The sequence below is a fragment of the Scatophagus argus genome, chromosome 1 (assembly GCF_020382885.2).
Source record: "Scatophagus argus isolate fScaArg1 chromosome 1, fScaArg1.pri, whole genome shotgun sequence".
In the NCBI taxonomy this organism is placed as follows: domain Eukaryota; kingdom Metazoa; phylum Chordata; class Actinopteri; family Scatophagidae; genus Scatophagus; species Scatophagus argus.
In genome coordinates this window covers 29,479,677-29,496,202 of record NC_058493.1, presented here as the reverse complement: position 1 = coordinate 29,496,202, position 16,526 = coordinate 29,479,677, and the positions used below count along the sequence as shown (strand labels likewise).

At 45.8% G+C, this 16,526-nt stretch overlaps 1 protein-coding gene across 1 annotated transcript; it reads right to left on the bottom strand.

Annotated features, from left to right (window-relative positions):
• Positions 1-181: 181 nt before the first annotated feature.
• On the bottom strand, positions 182-14,759 carry LOC124064224 (rho guanine nucleotide exchange factor 40-like; the record flags this gene model as incomplete). The annotated part of the gene is made up of 3 exons (XM_046398470.1): positions 14,612-14,759; positions 3,537-3,734; positions 182-1,807 (listed from the first exon to the last, which is right to left on the bottom strand). Coding segments are annotated over exons 1-3 (1,827 nt in total), but the record flags the coding sequence as incomplete, so codon positions are not given.
• Between the last annotated feature and the right edge of the window lie 1,767 nt (positions 14,760-16,526).

Sequence of the window (16,526 nt, the reverse complement as noted above, 5' to 3'; positions counted from 1 at the left end):
CAGAATAGGAGTCCTCAGTGTGTGTCTGTGGTGTGTTTTCAGAATAAGAGTCCTCAGTGTGTGTCTGTGGTGTGTTTTCAGAATAAGAGTTCTCAGTGTGTGTCTGTGGTGTGTTTTCAGAATAAGAGTCCTCAGTGTGTGTCTGTGGTGTGTTTTCAGAATAAGAGTCCTCAGTGTGTGTCTGTGGTGTGTTTTCAGAATAAGAGTTCTCAGTGTGTGTCTGTGGTGTGTTTTCAGAATAAGAGTCCTCAGTGTGTGTCTGTGGTGTGTTTTCAGAATAAGAGTCCTCAGTGTGTGTCTGTGGTCTGTTTTCAGAATAAGAGTCCTCAGTGTGCGTCTGTGGTGTGTTTTCAGAATAAGAGTCCTCAGTGTGTGTCTGTGCTTGTTCCCCTCCTCTGTAATCATCTTTTCTCTCATCTTCTCTCATTACTTGCACCTCTTGTTTTCTTTCTTGATTCTGCTGCACAATTATAAGCTGAACCTCCTCTTCTACCTCTACCTCATCATTACCTTCTTCATTCACCTCTGCCTCCATGTCTTCAGTCTCATCCTTCTGCAGCAGTAAAACTTCCCTTCTGCACTCCTTGCCCTCCAGCTCTTTATTCTTCTCTTCACCTTCATCACCTGACACTAAAATGTCATGCGTCCCTTTCTGCCCCTCCATCACCCTTTCCTCCTCCCTCTCTTCCTCTGTCTCCCCCTTTGCTTCCACCCCCTCCTCACCCTGCTCCCCGTCGGCCTCCCCTCTGTGTTCTGTGCAGTTTGCAGGGTGACTGTCTAGCTTCAAACTCCTGCCTGAATTGGTACCTTCTGTTTGCTCCTGTCGAGTCCAGTGCTTCATCTGAAAGCTGGAGGTTTCCACGAATTCAGGAGGAGCAGAGGAGGAGCAGGGAGAGAGGGAGGTGGGGGAGATGGGGGCGAGAATAACAGGTGCACAGGAGTCCTGACTGAGTGTCTCCTCAATGCGCATGGAGCGAAGCCTGGTGTGGGAGCTGACCTCCACAGAGGCCCAGGAGGACCGTGTGTTAGTGGTTTGATGATTGCCTGACGAAGCAGGAGCGTTTTGTGGGGGGTGTGCAGAGGAATGTGTGCTGGTCCTGGCTCGGAGCTGCAGACTGATGGACTGGGTTAAGGAGCCTTTCTGTGGGGAGAAGCGAGGCAGCGGCAGCTCTGTCAGCTCCACATACTCGCCCTCTGAGTCCTCGCCCTCGCCACTCACTGGTGGTTGGTCACTTTTTGTAGAAGATGGGAAGAGATTTACATCCTGTGTCGAGGTATCAGAATGTCTACAGGGATTGTGTGATGTGTTTACTAACTCATCTCCACACTTAACAGACGACTCCTGGTCCTCCTTCAGGGATGCGTCAGGTCGGCTGATGAATTGTGGGTAGATCAGATCCTCCCAGGGGACTCTGAAGACGTCTCCATGGGCAGAGAGGAGGCAGCGCTCCAGCCTGGACGCCCCTCGCTGCTCCCTCTCCCTGTTGACAGAGTCCATCCAGGCCATGCTGAAGAGGGAGCGCAGGGCTAACTCCGACACCTCCTGTTGCTCCACATGATGGCTGCCAGCCGACACGCTGCACAGGAGCAGGCGGGGGCACGAGGTCACAGCTCTCCTGCAGGAGGCGCTGTGTGTTCGAGATGGGCGAGGAGCAGCAGCAGCAGGAGGAGGAGGAGGAGAAACCAGCAGGTAGAAGTCTCCTGGGTGGAGGAGGCGCTGATCCAGAGGACACAGCTGAATCACTACCTTCTCATGGATGCACAGAGGCCAACCTTCATGACGAAACAACGAGCCACAGTACTGCAACTGAGGAGGAGGACAGGAGGAGGCAAAGAGAGGAGAGACACTGTTGTTATTCAGGCTGTCGTGAGGGCAGCACACTGACAGTAACAGCAGTTTGCAGCTGAGCCTCACAGCTGATGTGTAAATCACATCAGAACAACATATGCAGTCCAGGATCAGCACCATCACTCACAACAAAGGATTCAACTGTGACAGGAGAGTTAGGATGGAGTCTCCTGCAGTGTCTAGCTAAACCATTCTGGTACCAGTCACTATCACACACTCACAAAGCACGCACTCGTTACACAGACTTGGTGCTGAACAACGTGACTGTCTGATGTTGGTGGGCGGGGCATGACACATCAGACAGTCAGCACAGGGTGTTCAACAGGCAGAAACAGACACGACCAGACAGAGCAGGAGCGAGGGTGAAAGCCACTTCAGGTGGGGCTGGGCGATATACATCCTGGCCAGCAGCACCCATCTGGAGCCGCCCCCATGTGCTACGAAAAGGCAGTCTCTATTGTGTGAGTTTACTGTAACCTGTTCACTTTACAACCTGCAAAACGGAAAATGATTGGCCTCATTTGGAATCTTAAAGCTCAAATTGTGAAAGAATGTGTTGTCTCATGTGAGATGTCTGGTTGGTTTAGTTTGGAAAATTCCAAATAAGAATGAATGTGATTAAATGAACACGATGATATGTTATGGTTATTTTAAACAATCACAGTTACAGTTAGTGTATTGAGAGAATTTGGCCAGTGAAAACGTCCTGAACCGGAGCTTGTTTTTATCAGCCTGTTGTGGCGAGCACCATCTTCTTTGCTGCGGTGTCCTGGGGTGCGGGCTTCAAGGCAAAGGACGCCAACAGACTGAAAAAACTGATCAGGAAGGCAGAGTCTGTTGGCTGTAAACTTGTCACCCTGGAGGAGGTGGTGGAGGAGAGGATGGTGGCTAAACTGCTGGCCATTATGGACAATCCCTCTCAGCCCCTCCACAAAACACTGGACGAGCGTAGGTTTTCCGCACATAAAGCGTGGAAAACCGTTCACAGATGGTGAGTATATGAAGGATTCATTCATCAAATTGGTCATTTTGGAAAGCTAATATAGGTAATATACACTTACAGCCTGTGTTCCCTTCATATAAGGCTTATATAATGCTTTTAATTTTTTGTGGCTCCAGACAGATTTGTTTTTTGTTTTTTTGGTCCAATATGGCTCTTTGAACATTTTGGGTTGCCGACCCCTGATATATACATATACACATACTGATACTATTTCTATTTCTCTATTCTATTTTTCTCCTTAGTATTTCTTGTTATTGTGTGTTTTATTGTATTAAAATATACTGGACTGCTATGACAACCTAATTTCCCCTCGGGGATGAACAAAGTCAATCTATCTATCTATCTACTTGTTTGTTCTTGTGTCCTCCTCTATCATATCTGGCTGCTGCAGCATGGACCCAAAACAGAGACAAAACATACAGAGAATAAACGTGCGAGTTCCTGTGATTTCACTCCATTAACTGTTGGTTGTTGACTTCTTGGTCAGTGACAGTAAAGGTGAAGTCTTCAGATTCAGCGTGAGAACAACATGACCTGTCCATGTGTGACTGGTTCTCTACAGGCCAGACAGAAGCCATTGCAGATGGTGGTCAGATCCCAGCCCCTACAGGACGAGTTTGAACCTGGCTGTTCCTGCAGACAGGACACCAGCCTCCTCCATCACACAGATCAGGGGATACTCACACAGGCACCTTGTTGGATGTTTACTAAAAATTGCTTGGCAGGCAACAGGAAGTGCAGTAGGTAGCGCAGGCCGTCTCCTCTGTAGTAGCTCTCCACCACGCTGAGGACCTGACAGAGGACAGTCGGGGACGTGGCCTGGAAGGGCGGGTAGAGGACTGACAGAGCAGTCTGGATGCACCGGTCCAAAGATTCAGAGTCCTGAGAGAAAAACAATGAGGGAGGACAAAGGTCAGAGCTGAACAGGTTGGAGCGTCACTGCATTCTGCATGTGGTTGAGCCTTTCATGCTACACTGAGCAGATCCCAGGGCTGTGACTTATCATCAGCAACACCCCAACCCTAAAACAGGACCGCCTGAAAGCTAAAGCTACTAAAGCAGGATTTTAGAGAACGTAAGACGGTAGTTTCAGATAAGGAAACATTTAGGACATACAGCTGTTAAAAACACCATGACAGTTCAGTGACACAAACCACTCAGAGTCATTGATCAACAGAACATTCACTTAACATTTATTCTGATTCCTTCTGGCCGCAGACGAGAGGACCACATTTAGTCCACAGACTGTTGACACCAAGCACAGCACACAGCAGAGTCCTGCAGGCTCCTCTGTTATTATTAGTCTCTGTTTTTCTATCCATGTTACTGTACGCTGGGGCTGTCAGTCAGCTGTGAGCCGTTTGCAACGCCGCTCTCGGCACGTGTTTGTTCTTAGAGTACACAGTCAAACACAAGCCCAACATCCCAAGCTAATCGCCAAGGGCGCGCCCAGCAGTCCCTGGAGGTGTGGCCGGGATAAAGAATAAAGTTATTACAGGAGCCTGTGTGAATCAGCTCAAATCTTTGGCACTTTTTACTATCTTCCACATAACTTATTAAATACTGTTAATGAGTTTTATGAACTACTTGGTCCATCGTCTGAGGCTTCAGAGACACAAGCAGGCAGACCGGTAAATGGGACTCATCTCACTGTTCTGTGCACTCAGAGGGACAGAGACAACAGCCAAGTTTATTTTGGACTGGGGACAACAACTGAGAGGCCTGCTTACTGAGTGACTAACAGCTCAGTCGAGATGGTAACAGTTTACAGACAGGAATACTTTATCAGTCTGGAACCAAACAAACGCCCAAACGCCAAACGGCCAAACACAAAACGGATGATGATGTTTGTACCAAATAAGAACAGTCCCTGATGTCTGGAGGACACGATTGGTGGGCTGCTGCATCTCTTCATTTATCATGAGATGTTATGAAACCTTTATCATAAAACTACACATTTCACTTTGACATAAAGTGATTAACTGTTGAGGCGTACAGACCTGGTGAATTTGTTCTCTTTTGTTCTCCTGTGATGGAAATAAGCCGGAACTTTCCTTTCATGTCACGCTGCTCAGCCAGCGTTCTCCTTCAGCGTGTTGAGGTGAATATTCTGGATGTGACTCAGCGGGGCAGGATTCACACACAACAGCTGGCAGCCAAATGTAGTGCTGCAGCCAGTATTAGCAGCAGGGCATCAGATGACACTGAGCTGGGGGGGGGGGGTTTCTGGACTGCTGAAAGGCACGGCGACGGTACACAACACGAGTTCAAACCGTTGACGCAAGCAAAAACACAACACATCCTGCGGCTCCCACACAGCGTTGATTAAAACAAGCACAAACAAACAAAGTTACAGTGAAGACACAGAAAGTGTCGTCCAGTCCGCAGCAGCTACACCACCGTCACTCAGCTTCTGTAGGCGTGCTTTGACCCGGCTGGCTGACACCAGCACCGACTGCACCATCTGAATGGACCAGAACACTCGCTGGACTCTGTTAGTGAGTCATGATGGCTGAGACAAGACTCAGGAGATCATCTCACTCAGGAGTGAGTTCCCTCCAATGACAAGATATGTCACTTTCATCATCAGCTCTTCAGAACTACTGAGGGCAAGCAAATAAACCAAACATAGTACAAAATCATTTATATCCATTAGATAAACTAACCATCAGTTCTGATCTGAAGTGTGACTGAATCAGAAAACCACAGTTCAAGATCGAAACGATCTCTAAGAAAAGTCCTGACTTCACGTGAGTGATTCTCCTCCTGATCGCGTCAGGGAGCAACAGTGTGCTGAAGCCCAAACAAAACAACCATCAAAGGCACACCTGAATCAGGTGAGCAGCAACTCTGCAAAACTGTAACTGCCTCGGCTGTGGAATGAAAGCAGGACATACGACAGCAGCAGAGTCACACCTGCATACAGGTGAGCTGGATATCAAGAAGACAAGATGACTGAACTACAAACAAACCCTGCAGGTCATGCTGACACCCGTGAAGCCTTTTCTCTCACTGACACTGAAAACCAGCAGGAAAAGTAAAAATGTGGCAACTAAGATTTAACTACAATACAAACACAAAGTGAATCTGACTGCAGGAGCAACTGAGCAGAGAAGTGTGAGAATTACAGCTTTGCCTTGGTTTTGAGAGGGTGAGGAGGGGAGGAGGCACATCAAAGCAGGTTGAGTGAGATTCCCATGGGAGAATGAAAGAGGCCACCCACTCAGAGGCCCTGCTGAATAATAACTTCATTATCCTCAACAGAGCCGACTCCTGTGATAATCTGACCTTGATTTAGCTTTACAGTGTTTCATGTAGCTCAAGTCCTTATTGAGGGCACAGACGCAGGTCACTGACAACCCAAACTGTCAGTGAGAAAGAGATCAGAGGTCAGAGCAGAGATTTAAAGTTCTCCAGACAGAGCATCACTGTATTAACACCATCAGTAAAGTCACACCTGGGACCATCTGAGAGACGCTGACTGGGCTGAAAGCAGACACTGAGCAGTTGCTGTTTCACTGTGCTTTTGGCGAAACTATCACCATAAAAACAAGCATCGTAATGGAACATCATAAACAGGAGGAGAGTCATACTGTATTACTGATTCTGTGTTGTGGAGCAAGACACGAGAGAGCAGACAAACCTAAAAAACAAGGAGCTGAGGAATAGAGAATAGCAAGACATTGTGCAGGTGATGATCAATCAAAAACACCTGAGACCAGTCTGTGTCCAGCTGCCAGGTTAACTAACAGAGAATCAGTGCAGTTGCCATGGTTACCCGAAGGCCGAATCATCGAAGGACGGTGAGTGGCTGTATTAGAAAACATCAGTTTTTGATATAAAGATAAGATAAGATGAACATTATTGATCCCACAGTGGGGAAATTCACTTGTCGTGGCAGCTCACAAGAACAAAATAGAGTGCAAAAAGTGTGCAAAAACAGTTACAAAAAAATATAGAGATAATAAATTAAAAATATACAGCTATATACAAGTCCTCATAAGAGAGGAAAACAGGACTAGACTGTTGAGCTGTACAGTCTAACAGCAGTGGGAATGAAGGAGCTGCTGTAGCTCCTTCCTACACTGAGGGTGTAGCAGTCTGCCGCTGAAGGAGCTGCTCAGAGCCTCCACTGTCTGATGCAGAGGGTGAGAGGTGTTGTCCATGATGGATGTCAGCTTGGCTAACGTCCTCCTCTCACCCACCTCCTCCACAGAGTCCAGTGGGCAGCCCAGGACAGAGCTGGCCCTCCTGACCAGCTTGTTCAGTCTCTTCCTGTCCCGGTCCCCAACAGACCACAGCGTAGTGAATAGCAGAGGCTACCACAGTTGGGTAAGAAGCCGATCAAACATTCAATTACTGAGTCTGGCTATGAGCAGCAGCTGAGGCTCATGGGTACTATAGTCCTCAGGACCACCAACCAAAATATCAAGGGAGGGGAGAGGAGGTGTCACAGCATTTTCTGAGGCTGCAGGAGAGCTGAACAGCAATACTGTGTGTGTGTGTGTGTGTGTGTGTGTGTGTGTGTGTGTGTGTGTGTGAAAGGCTGCTTAATCACCCAGATGGAACCTTTAAGATAAATTAATCCAATCTCTCAGGTTCTGCAGGTTTTGATGAATAGTCAGTAGCAGCCTGTCTCTCCCTGGAGGGACATGATTCATCCTGCCAACTGTTCAGCTGACTGCTTGATGGAAAAACCAGTTCCTGATGGGTGTGGAGAATGAGGGTGCAGCAAATAACAGGGTCATTGTCAGCCTCCATTCAGACAGGATCCTCCAGACTCATCCCACAAACATCGAGGGCTAATACTGTGACAGAAAGACAGGACGCTGATATGTGACGAAATGCCCCTTTAACTCCGGTCCCTGTTCAAACCAGCAGAATATCAGAGGGGTCATATTTCCAAAAAGGTCACGACCTGCTCAGTAACCAATCATGGTGACTCAGGACGGGAGGGATGGGCTCTAAAAGCCGAGGGGCCCACAGGAGACGTGACCTTTGACCACCCACAAGTGAACACAGTGACAGAACAGACCAGCTGTCCTACACATCAAAACCAGGGGAGGAAGAGGGTAACAGGAGCAGAGGAGGAGGAGGAGGGGGGGTAACAGGAGCAGAGGAGGAGGAAGGGGGGGGGGTAACAGGAGCAGAGGAGGAGGAGGAGGGGGGGTAACAGGAGCAGAGGAGGAGGGGGAAGCAACAGGAGCAGAGGAGCAGGAGGGAGGAGGAGGAGAAGGAGAGTAACAGGAGCAGAGGAGGAGGAGGAGAAGGAGAGTAACAGGAGAAGAGGAGGAGGAGGAGAAGGAGAGTAACAGGAGCGGAGGAGGAGGAGGAGAAGGAGAGTAACAGGAGAAGAGGAGGAGGAGAGTAACAGGAACAGAGGAGGAGGAGGAGAAGGAGAGTTACAGGAGCAGAGGAGGAGGAGGAGAAGGAGAGTAACAGGAGAAGAGGAAGAAGAGGAGGAGAGTAACAGGAGCAGAGGGGGTGACATCTCGCATCCAACAGTCACATCTTACAGATGAGCAGCACTGATTTATGTTCAGAAGCAGAGTGAGACCTCTTATCAGACAGACACTCTCATTCAGAGCAGATTAATCTCAATCAGGACTGGGCTGTGGGGTCCATGTCCATGACTGTAAAACTGTGCAGATGTGTTCAGCTGCAACACACTGCAGACCTGCTCACTGTTATCTCTCTCTCTCTCTCTCTCTCACACACACACACACACACACACACACACACACAGCTGACAGCCTTCTGAAGCTCATCTGCTCTGACTCGTGTTGTTGACTGCAGCTGGGAGATGAAAGCATTTCCTATTTATTTCTCCTGTCATGTGGCTAACCAGTGACGGTCCACCCTGGAACAAACTCAGTGATGTCAGTAGATTAGAGAAATCTGATTTCCTGAAGAACTCTGACTGCTGTGTTCTTGGTGCTTCTCTGAAGTAGTTTGTGCTGACAGCGGAATTTACATCCAAAACACAACCAAACATCTTGAGAACACAGCCTGAAATGACTGAGAAGCTGCTTCACGGCACCAACACTTTCAGATGACCTCGCGTCAAATACGCCAGGAAGAGTTCTGACTTCACAGATTACACATACTTTTATATATACAATGTATATATGTAAATACCTGTATTTTTTAGATTTATACTTATCTTGTCGTTTATCCTATTTTTATATATTTTCAATTTTTTGGTCAGGAAAACTGCAAGTGCAATGTCTGTACAAAAAAGAATTTCCCCTCTGGGATAAATAAAGGACTTCTGATTCTGATACACACAGGATTAAGAACACAGCCGACCTCTGTTTGCTTAATTACTATGAACCCAACAAGTCCACAAGTCATACGAGTCGCGTGTGAAAAGAACATTTGTCTGTGGTGTTGTTTGGCGTCTTCATTCTTTCATTTCCTCTTATAATGAGTTAGCTTTGTTCTCGTTTTGAGACTTGTTTCCACGTGTTTCCATCTGCTGCTGCCTGCTGCAGCTTGTTTCAAGACAGACTGATGTTCTCCCCACGGGGATAAAAGTTTCATCTGTCTGATCTTATCTCACTCGATAAATGACAGACAGGAATGAAAGCTAAACAGCTACAGGATGAGCAGGACTTTACTCTGAAAGTACCAGCCACAAACCAATCACAGAAAAGAGTGGAGCATACCAGGCTGTGAGGTGAGACAACAGACATGAGACAGGAGGTGTGAGACAGCGTAGTAGGCAGTGAGGTGAGACAGGAGGCGTCAGACAGCGTAGTAGGCTGTGATTTTTCCACACAGAACAGGAATGTTATGGATACCAATGCAGTCAAAACACCATAGTCTGTCTGTCTCTCTCTCTCACATACACAGACAGGTGAGGACAGACAAAGACAGACAGACAGACAGGTGGGGGTCTCTTACTGAGCAGCTGATGTCACAGACAGAGGAGGCTCAGACAGGAAGTGAAGCGGCGAGTGTGAACGCAGAACAGCAGGTCAGAGCTTCTTCCATCCCACACAAACGCACACAGCTCTCCCCATGAGGGAACACAAAGACCTGAGGCGCCACAGAGCCGACTCTCACACGGTGACCTTGACATGCACAGAGTTTCTGAAACAGGAGATTAGATTGGAGTGTTTCTCACTCTGAACTCACAGAGAGGCTGTGCAGAGGAGGCTCACGCTAACAGCCTGACTTCAAGGCATCTCCACAGAAATCCTCTGGGACCTGCTGAGCTTAACTCCAACCACCAAGAGGTTGAGAGAGACTGCAGTCACTCCACAGGAGATGACAGAAATGTGCAATGTCTTCCTGAAAAAAACTGAGGCCATGATGTCCGAGAGGAGAGACATCAGACTGACTTCCTGCAGGTGGTGGAGGGAAAAGCTCTGAGAATCAACGTTAAAACAAATCAAATCACGGCCACAGTCCACTGATCCTGGAACGGTTTATATTTGTATTATTGTCAACTGACTCATGTCTCACAAAGACATTTCTTGATTTTTAAAATATTTAACCTTTTCTGTTACGTATGGTTGACATGAAGAAAGATACACTGTGTGCAATTGCGCATAAGACACAGCAGTTCAACTTGACTGATTATTTAAATCTCCAGACACTTTAACACTGTAGCCAGGCTGACAAAGAGTCACAGCTCTGTTGAGCCTTGTATTCCTGCAGCTTCCTGTCCACAGACCTCCCTGAGCTAATCTCCAGATTAATAAATCTAACCCAACGACATGTCTCTTAGACCTCGCCCCAGCTAAACTCCTCAAGAACATCTTTCCTCTGATTGGCGCTTCCTTTTTCGATCAGATCAACTTGTCTTTAACAAGAGATTATGTATCACAGGTGTTTAAAACTGCTGTTATCAGACCCTTACTTAAAAAACCTTCACTTGACCCAGACATCTTAGGCTTAGGCTTATAGGCTGATATCCAACCTCCCAGTTTTGTCTAAAATACTTGAAAGAGTGATGGCAAGTCAGTTAACTGATCACCTACACAGGAACAGTCTGGTCTGGTCAGTGTTTCAGTCTGGTTTCAGAGCCCATCACAGCACAGAAACAGCACTGGTTAAAGTTACAAATGACCTCCTCATGGCATCAGACTGTGGACTTGTCTCCATACTTGTTCTGCTGGATCTCAGTGCTGCTTTTGACACTGTAGATCACAGCATTTTATTACACAGATTAGAACATGAGACTAGGATCACAGGGACAGTACTAGGCTGGTTTAAATCATATTTATCAGAAAGATTTCACTTCGCTCACTATCTTCACATATAAGGGTTAGGGCTGGGTACCGAACTTCAGTTCTTTTATGGTACCGATCGAAATGCTTCGGTAGTACCGAGTATCGAAATATGCCTCGTCTTTCGGTGCCAAGTTTCAGAGGTTAATCACGTGATCAAGACCTGATCAAGCATCTGTGTTGGAAACTGTAGTTGAGTGTGTGTCGTCAAACCGGTTAAAAAAACGCCTGTCTTTATATACATATATACATATTCTTTATATACATATTACATAGTCTTCAGAATTCCTGTCATGTTTGCCCTTTGTAATGTATGATGTCTACTGCATGTATGTTTCTCTCTCTCTCTCTCTTTCATCCTCTCTGTCCTGTCTACCTCTTCTTCTCCTCCTTCACCCAGCCGACTATCAGCAGGATGGTTCTCCCTTGTGAGTCAGGTCCTGCTCAGGGTTTCTTCCTGTTAAAAGGGAGTTTTTCCTTGCCACTGTCTGCTTGCTCGGGGGTTCAGGCTCCGGGTCTCTGTAAAGCACTTAAGAGACAATTTGGATTGTAAAAGGTGCTATATAAATAAAACTGAACTGAACTGAACAATCTATTCATGCTCTGTGTTCTCTGCAGACAAGCAGATGCCCTCCTGATAAATCCTGAGCTCCACCACAGCCGTTTCCTTTGTCAAGTTTACAAATACAGCTTTTAGTTCTGCTGCAGTCCATCAAGCACCACATCCATACAACGCACAATAAAGAAATCAAATGCAAAGCTCACACACCACAAAAATTAAAGGTAACGCAGCCTACAAGGACCAGCAGAGAAGCAGTCAAAGGTCTCTGTGGGTCTGGGTCTCTAAACCAGAGAAAACTATTTGTTCAGGTGGATGATTTATGTGTACATGTGGATCCGGAAGATGTCTGAGCCACGCATCATCAGTGCCCGGTCACTTCTCTCCTCACTGCCTCGTATGTTTTGACAATTTTCTAAATGATCTGATATTCTGAGCTCTATAAACACTGACAGATATTTTTGAACCTCTGACTGCAACTTTATTATTATTAACTTTATTTAAAGACCCTGACAACTTATTCAGCTTGACCAGTTGGCACTCTGAATCGAAGGTTGAGGACAGTAACTGGAACTATGGATGTTTTCTTCCCCCACTAATGATAGGCCTTGAAAGTATTCTAGAAAATATTAAAATTTTCACAGATTTTAGCAGGAAAAGTTCAGAAGAGCCAGCTACTCTCGGTGGTTGAGGTCACTGTGATGAGATGACTTTGTTATTTACTGTAATGAGATGATAGAAAACATGATGGAAACCTCTCAAACATCTCTGTTCTATTTCTATTAATGTGAGGAAGGTTGCAGAGTCATCATTGTAAAAATAATGTTTTAATGTTTTCAGCTCCTTAGGTCACATGTTTAACGTATGTCATCATTTATTTAGAGTCCTTTTGTGTTACTGATTAGTAAAAGTGCAACTGATGTGTTGAGCCCACTGAATAGCTGGATGTTCTTCTCCGTGTTCCTGCTCATCATAGCCTCCATCCATCAGTACAAGTCCATTATCTAACATTCCTGCAGAACTCTCAGCCCCCCTCAGGATTTTTACCCATCGGCCCCTCAACAAGTCCAAACATCACTCACTTACAGTCTCTGAGGAGGAGCCTGAACATGTCCTGCTCCGTCTCCTTTCCCCCCTACCTTCTCTTATCTCTATCTCCTCTTTAAAACCTGTCAGAGTGCTGCAGCACCCAGCTGAACTCAAATTAAGCACACACTATAAAAGTCTTTTTATTCATCCAATCCCTCTGGCTGTTTGTGAGACCCTCTAAGCCAGCATTCAAACTGAAAACAGCCCTGAGGTGTTGGTGTGTGTGGGTCGCTACAGGTACAGCTCAGGTGAGAGGATGAAACATGGTGTGGGAAGTCCAGTCTAAAACACAGATCCAGAAAGCCAGTAGCAGCGGTCATATGTCAGTGACACCAGAGTCCAACATGATTAACACGTTGGCATCACACAGGGTTCAGAGTCACAGATCATCTGCAACCAATAACAGGACGTGTCCAGAGAGAGACGTGTTCAAACATCATGGACACAGCTTTCATATTATTATGATCACTGTTAGAAGGACAAAACTGATGATGGCAAATCTAATGCTAATTCTAATGATCTGCAATCAACTGACAGAAACATTATCAGCAACCATTTTGATCATCGATGCATCATTTTTACCAATCAGCAAGTAAAACCAGCTGACTGTGAATGGACAGTAAATGAGTTTGGGTTTTAAGCAGCTGAAGATGATTTACACAAACTGATGAACTGAGTAATAAAGAGAAGGACTTAGGCAGCCACACGGTACAATAAGAGCAGCAAAATGGTGGTGAACTTGGCAGCTGAACCGAACAAAGTAAACAGTGAAAACAAAGACAAAGCAGCGTTTCTTTACCTGCCAACAGACTGTGGAAGCATGACGTCACATGCCCACTTCAAATATTTCACTCTTAACAGTCAGAGCACATGACTGACAAAAAATGGGATTATTTTCACTATCGCCCATTCTGTTAATACTGTATTAATACTGGTTGTTTTATTTGACCCAAAGATATTTTGATTTATGTCCCATGTGACAAAGAAAAGATTCAAATTAGTTATGATAACAACAGAGCTCATTACTTTAAATATAATTATCAATATCAGTGGAAGATTTGTCAGAGCAGTCTTCCAATAAGAACAAAGCCTCTGCTAATTCAAACTGCTCAGTTCAGTTACAGTAATGAAGGATGTTTTACCTGCAGGCCCTGATGCCGAGGGTCACATCTGGGAAAACTTTCTGCACACCTGCTGCTTCATTTTAGCATCTCTGCCTCTTTTCAATAATTAAATCTTGTTTGAACAAAGTCTGGACAAACAGAAGAGACTGCAGGGACAAATGGCAATAAAATCAGTTAATTTGCACGCTTGTTACCAAGAGGACTTCCTGTCTTTTGTCCTGTTGTGTTGTTTCTTTCTTGCTTTTATTTGCTGTGTTTACCGACTGTTTCTTATTGTGTGTCACTCTGTAAATGAGGTTTATTTTTGTGTTACCGACGGCTGCTTTTATGCATCTGTTCTCCATTTGGGACAATAAACTGAAGAGCAGAGGCTACATTCAAATTCAATCTGGAGAAAACAACAACTGAGTTTACTGTATCTAACAGTCACAGTGTGGTTTTATGGTGTCCTCCTGCTGCAGATCCAAAGCCAAACTACACACACAAACACACATACACACACACTCTAAAGACTGCTGAACTGACTGAAAACACACACACCTCAGGACAAATGTTTGGAGAAAACACCTTGGTGGAAACCCTACACCCCAGCAGCCCCTCCCCCACCCAAAAACCTGGCTTCAACACACACACAATCTCTACATGTGCTTACAGGCTACAGTTTCAAAGACGCTGTGTGTGTGTGTGTGTGTGTGTGTGTGTGAGTGAGAGAGAGAGAGAGAGAGAGAGAGAGAGAGAGAGAGATCTTACCATGCTGTTTGCAGTGTCCTGTCAGTGGTTTATTCCGGTTTGAGACCATTTTCCTCTGTCTCTGTCTCTGTGGTGTGTTAGTGTCTCGTGTCCCATCAGGTCTGATTCTGCTGCTAACAGTGGAGCGGCTCACACGTTAAACCCCGCCCACTAGCTGTCAGTCATTCTTCTCAGGACCCTCTTCCCTCCACCCCGCCCCTCCTCCTCACCTCTCTCTCTGTCTCCCCCTGCTGGTAGCGTCCTGTCATACAGAAGGTGCGTCCATCTTTATTTTCTAATGGCTTTGCTTCCTGTTACATACCAAGTTTTCAATCAAAGCCAATAATGAAAACTGACATGTTATCATTCTTTGTATGTGTGGCTCCACCTGGAGTGCATTAACTCAGGGTCGTGTGGACAGGACAGACCGGGGACTGACTCAGTCCGCCTGCTGAGCCCCTTCTTATGTTTAACATTACGGCTGCAGCTTATCTTCAGTGGGAATCTCACATGCATTTGCTCTATTAATCCTTCAGTCTGTGGCCAAAATTGTCTGTAACAGTACAAGTCATTTTCTATTACAGTAACTGTGTACACATCATTCCGTTCAGAAACTGAACATCAGCGGACTTCATGACATTTGATGACTGTGTTTTTTGATTTGGAGCTTCCACTGTGAACACAGCAGTGTGGTTCCAAACTTCTTCCACTTATGGATTATGGAAGCCACTGTGCTCTTTGAGACCTTTAATGCAGCAGAAGTCTTTCTGTACTCTTCCCCAGATCTGTACCTCCACACAACCCTGTCTTAAGAGGTCTACAGAAGATCCCTTTGACTTCATGGCTTGGTTTGTGCTCTGACATGCTGCCAACTGTGAGGGCTTATATAGACAGGTGTGTGCTGTTCCAAATCATACCCAGTCAGCTGAATTTACCACAGATGGATCAATGGAAACAGGATGCACCTGAGCTCAGTTATGAGTGTAATGGCAAAGGCTGTGAATACTTATGTACATGTTACATTTTTTGTTTTTCATTTTTAATAAATTTGCAAAAAATTCAAGCAAACTTATTTTACTTTGTCATTATGAGGTATTTTGTGTAGAATTTTGAGGGAGAAATTTAATTTAATCCATTCTGGAATGAGACTGTAACATAACAAAATGTGGAAAAAGCGAAGGGATGTGAATACTTTCCAGATGTGCTGTACCTGCGCTGACAGATGACACAGCAGAGTTGGGGATCTCAGGTCAGAGTGTGACTGCAGCACCTCCCTGTGGTCATGTAAAAACCCTGTGGTGTTGCTCTCAGTGTTATCTCCATTGTAACGTTACCTGAACACACACCTGAACAAACAGGTGACCTACATACACAGTCAGTGAGTCATTGCTGCAGTGTACACAGTGACTGTACAGTATGAATGGGTACAGCAGGAAGTGCGTGCAGGAAGTTCAGTCCTGGATGAGACAACAACGGGTCAGCACAGGCTGATCAAACATGAGCTAATACTGATCCATACAACCATCAAACAGCAGCGAGAAACACAGTTCAACACATTCCACAGCTTCGACACAGACATCCTCTGAATGTATGTACACTTCATCACCTCACCAGAGGAGAAGAGACTTGTGAATGTCCTCTGGACGCTAATGAAGCTAATGAATGAGACATGGTGGTTTGTGCAACAAAAGTTTTCTGGTCTTCTGCAGGGCTGCGACCAACAGTTTCTTTTATTACTGTTCAGTCCACTTTCTGTATAAAAAAGACCAGAAAGAGCTAAAGTCCCCATCGTGGGGTCCTCCGGCCAGGGTCACGTCTCTGAACGGCTCATTCTGTCCAACCAACAAATCAAAACCTCAAAATACTGAATTAACACAGATACGAGAGAGAGAGAACAGCAGCAAACCGCAGCTCTGACGGGAAGATGAATCAGATC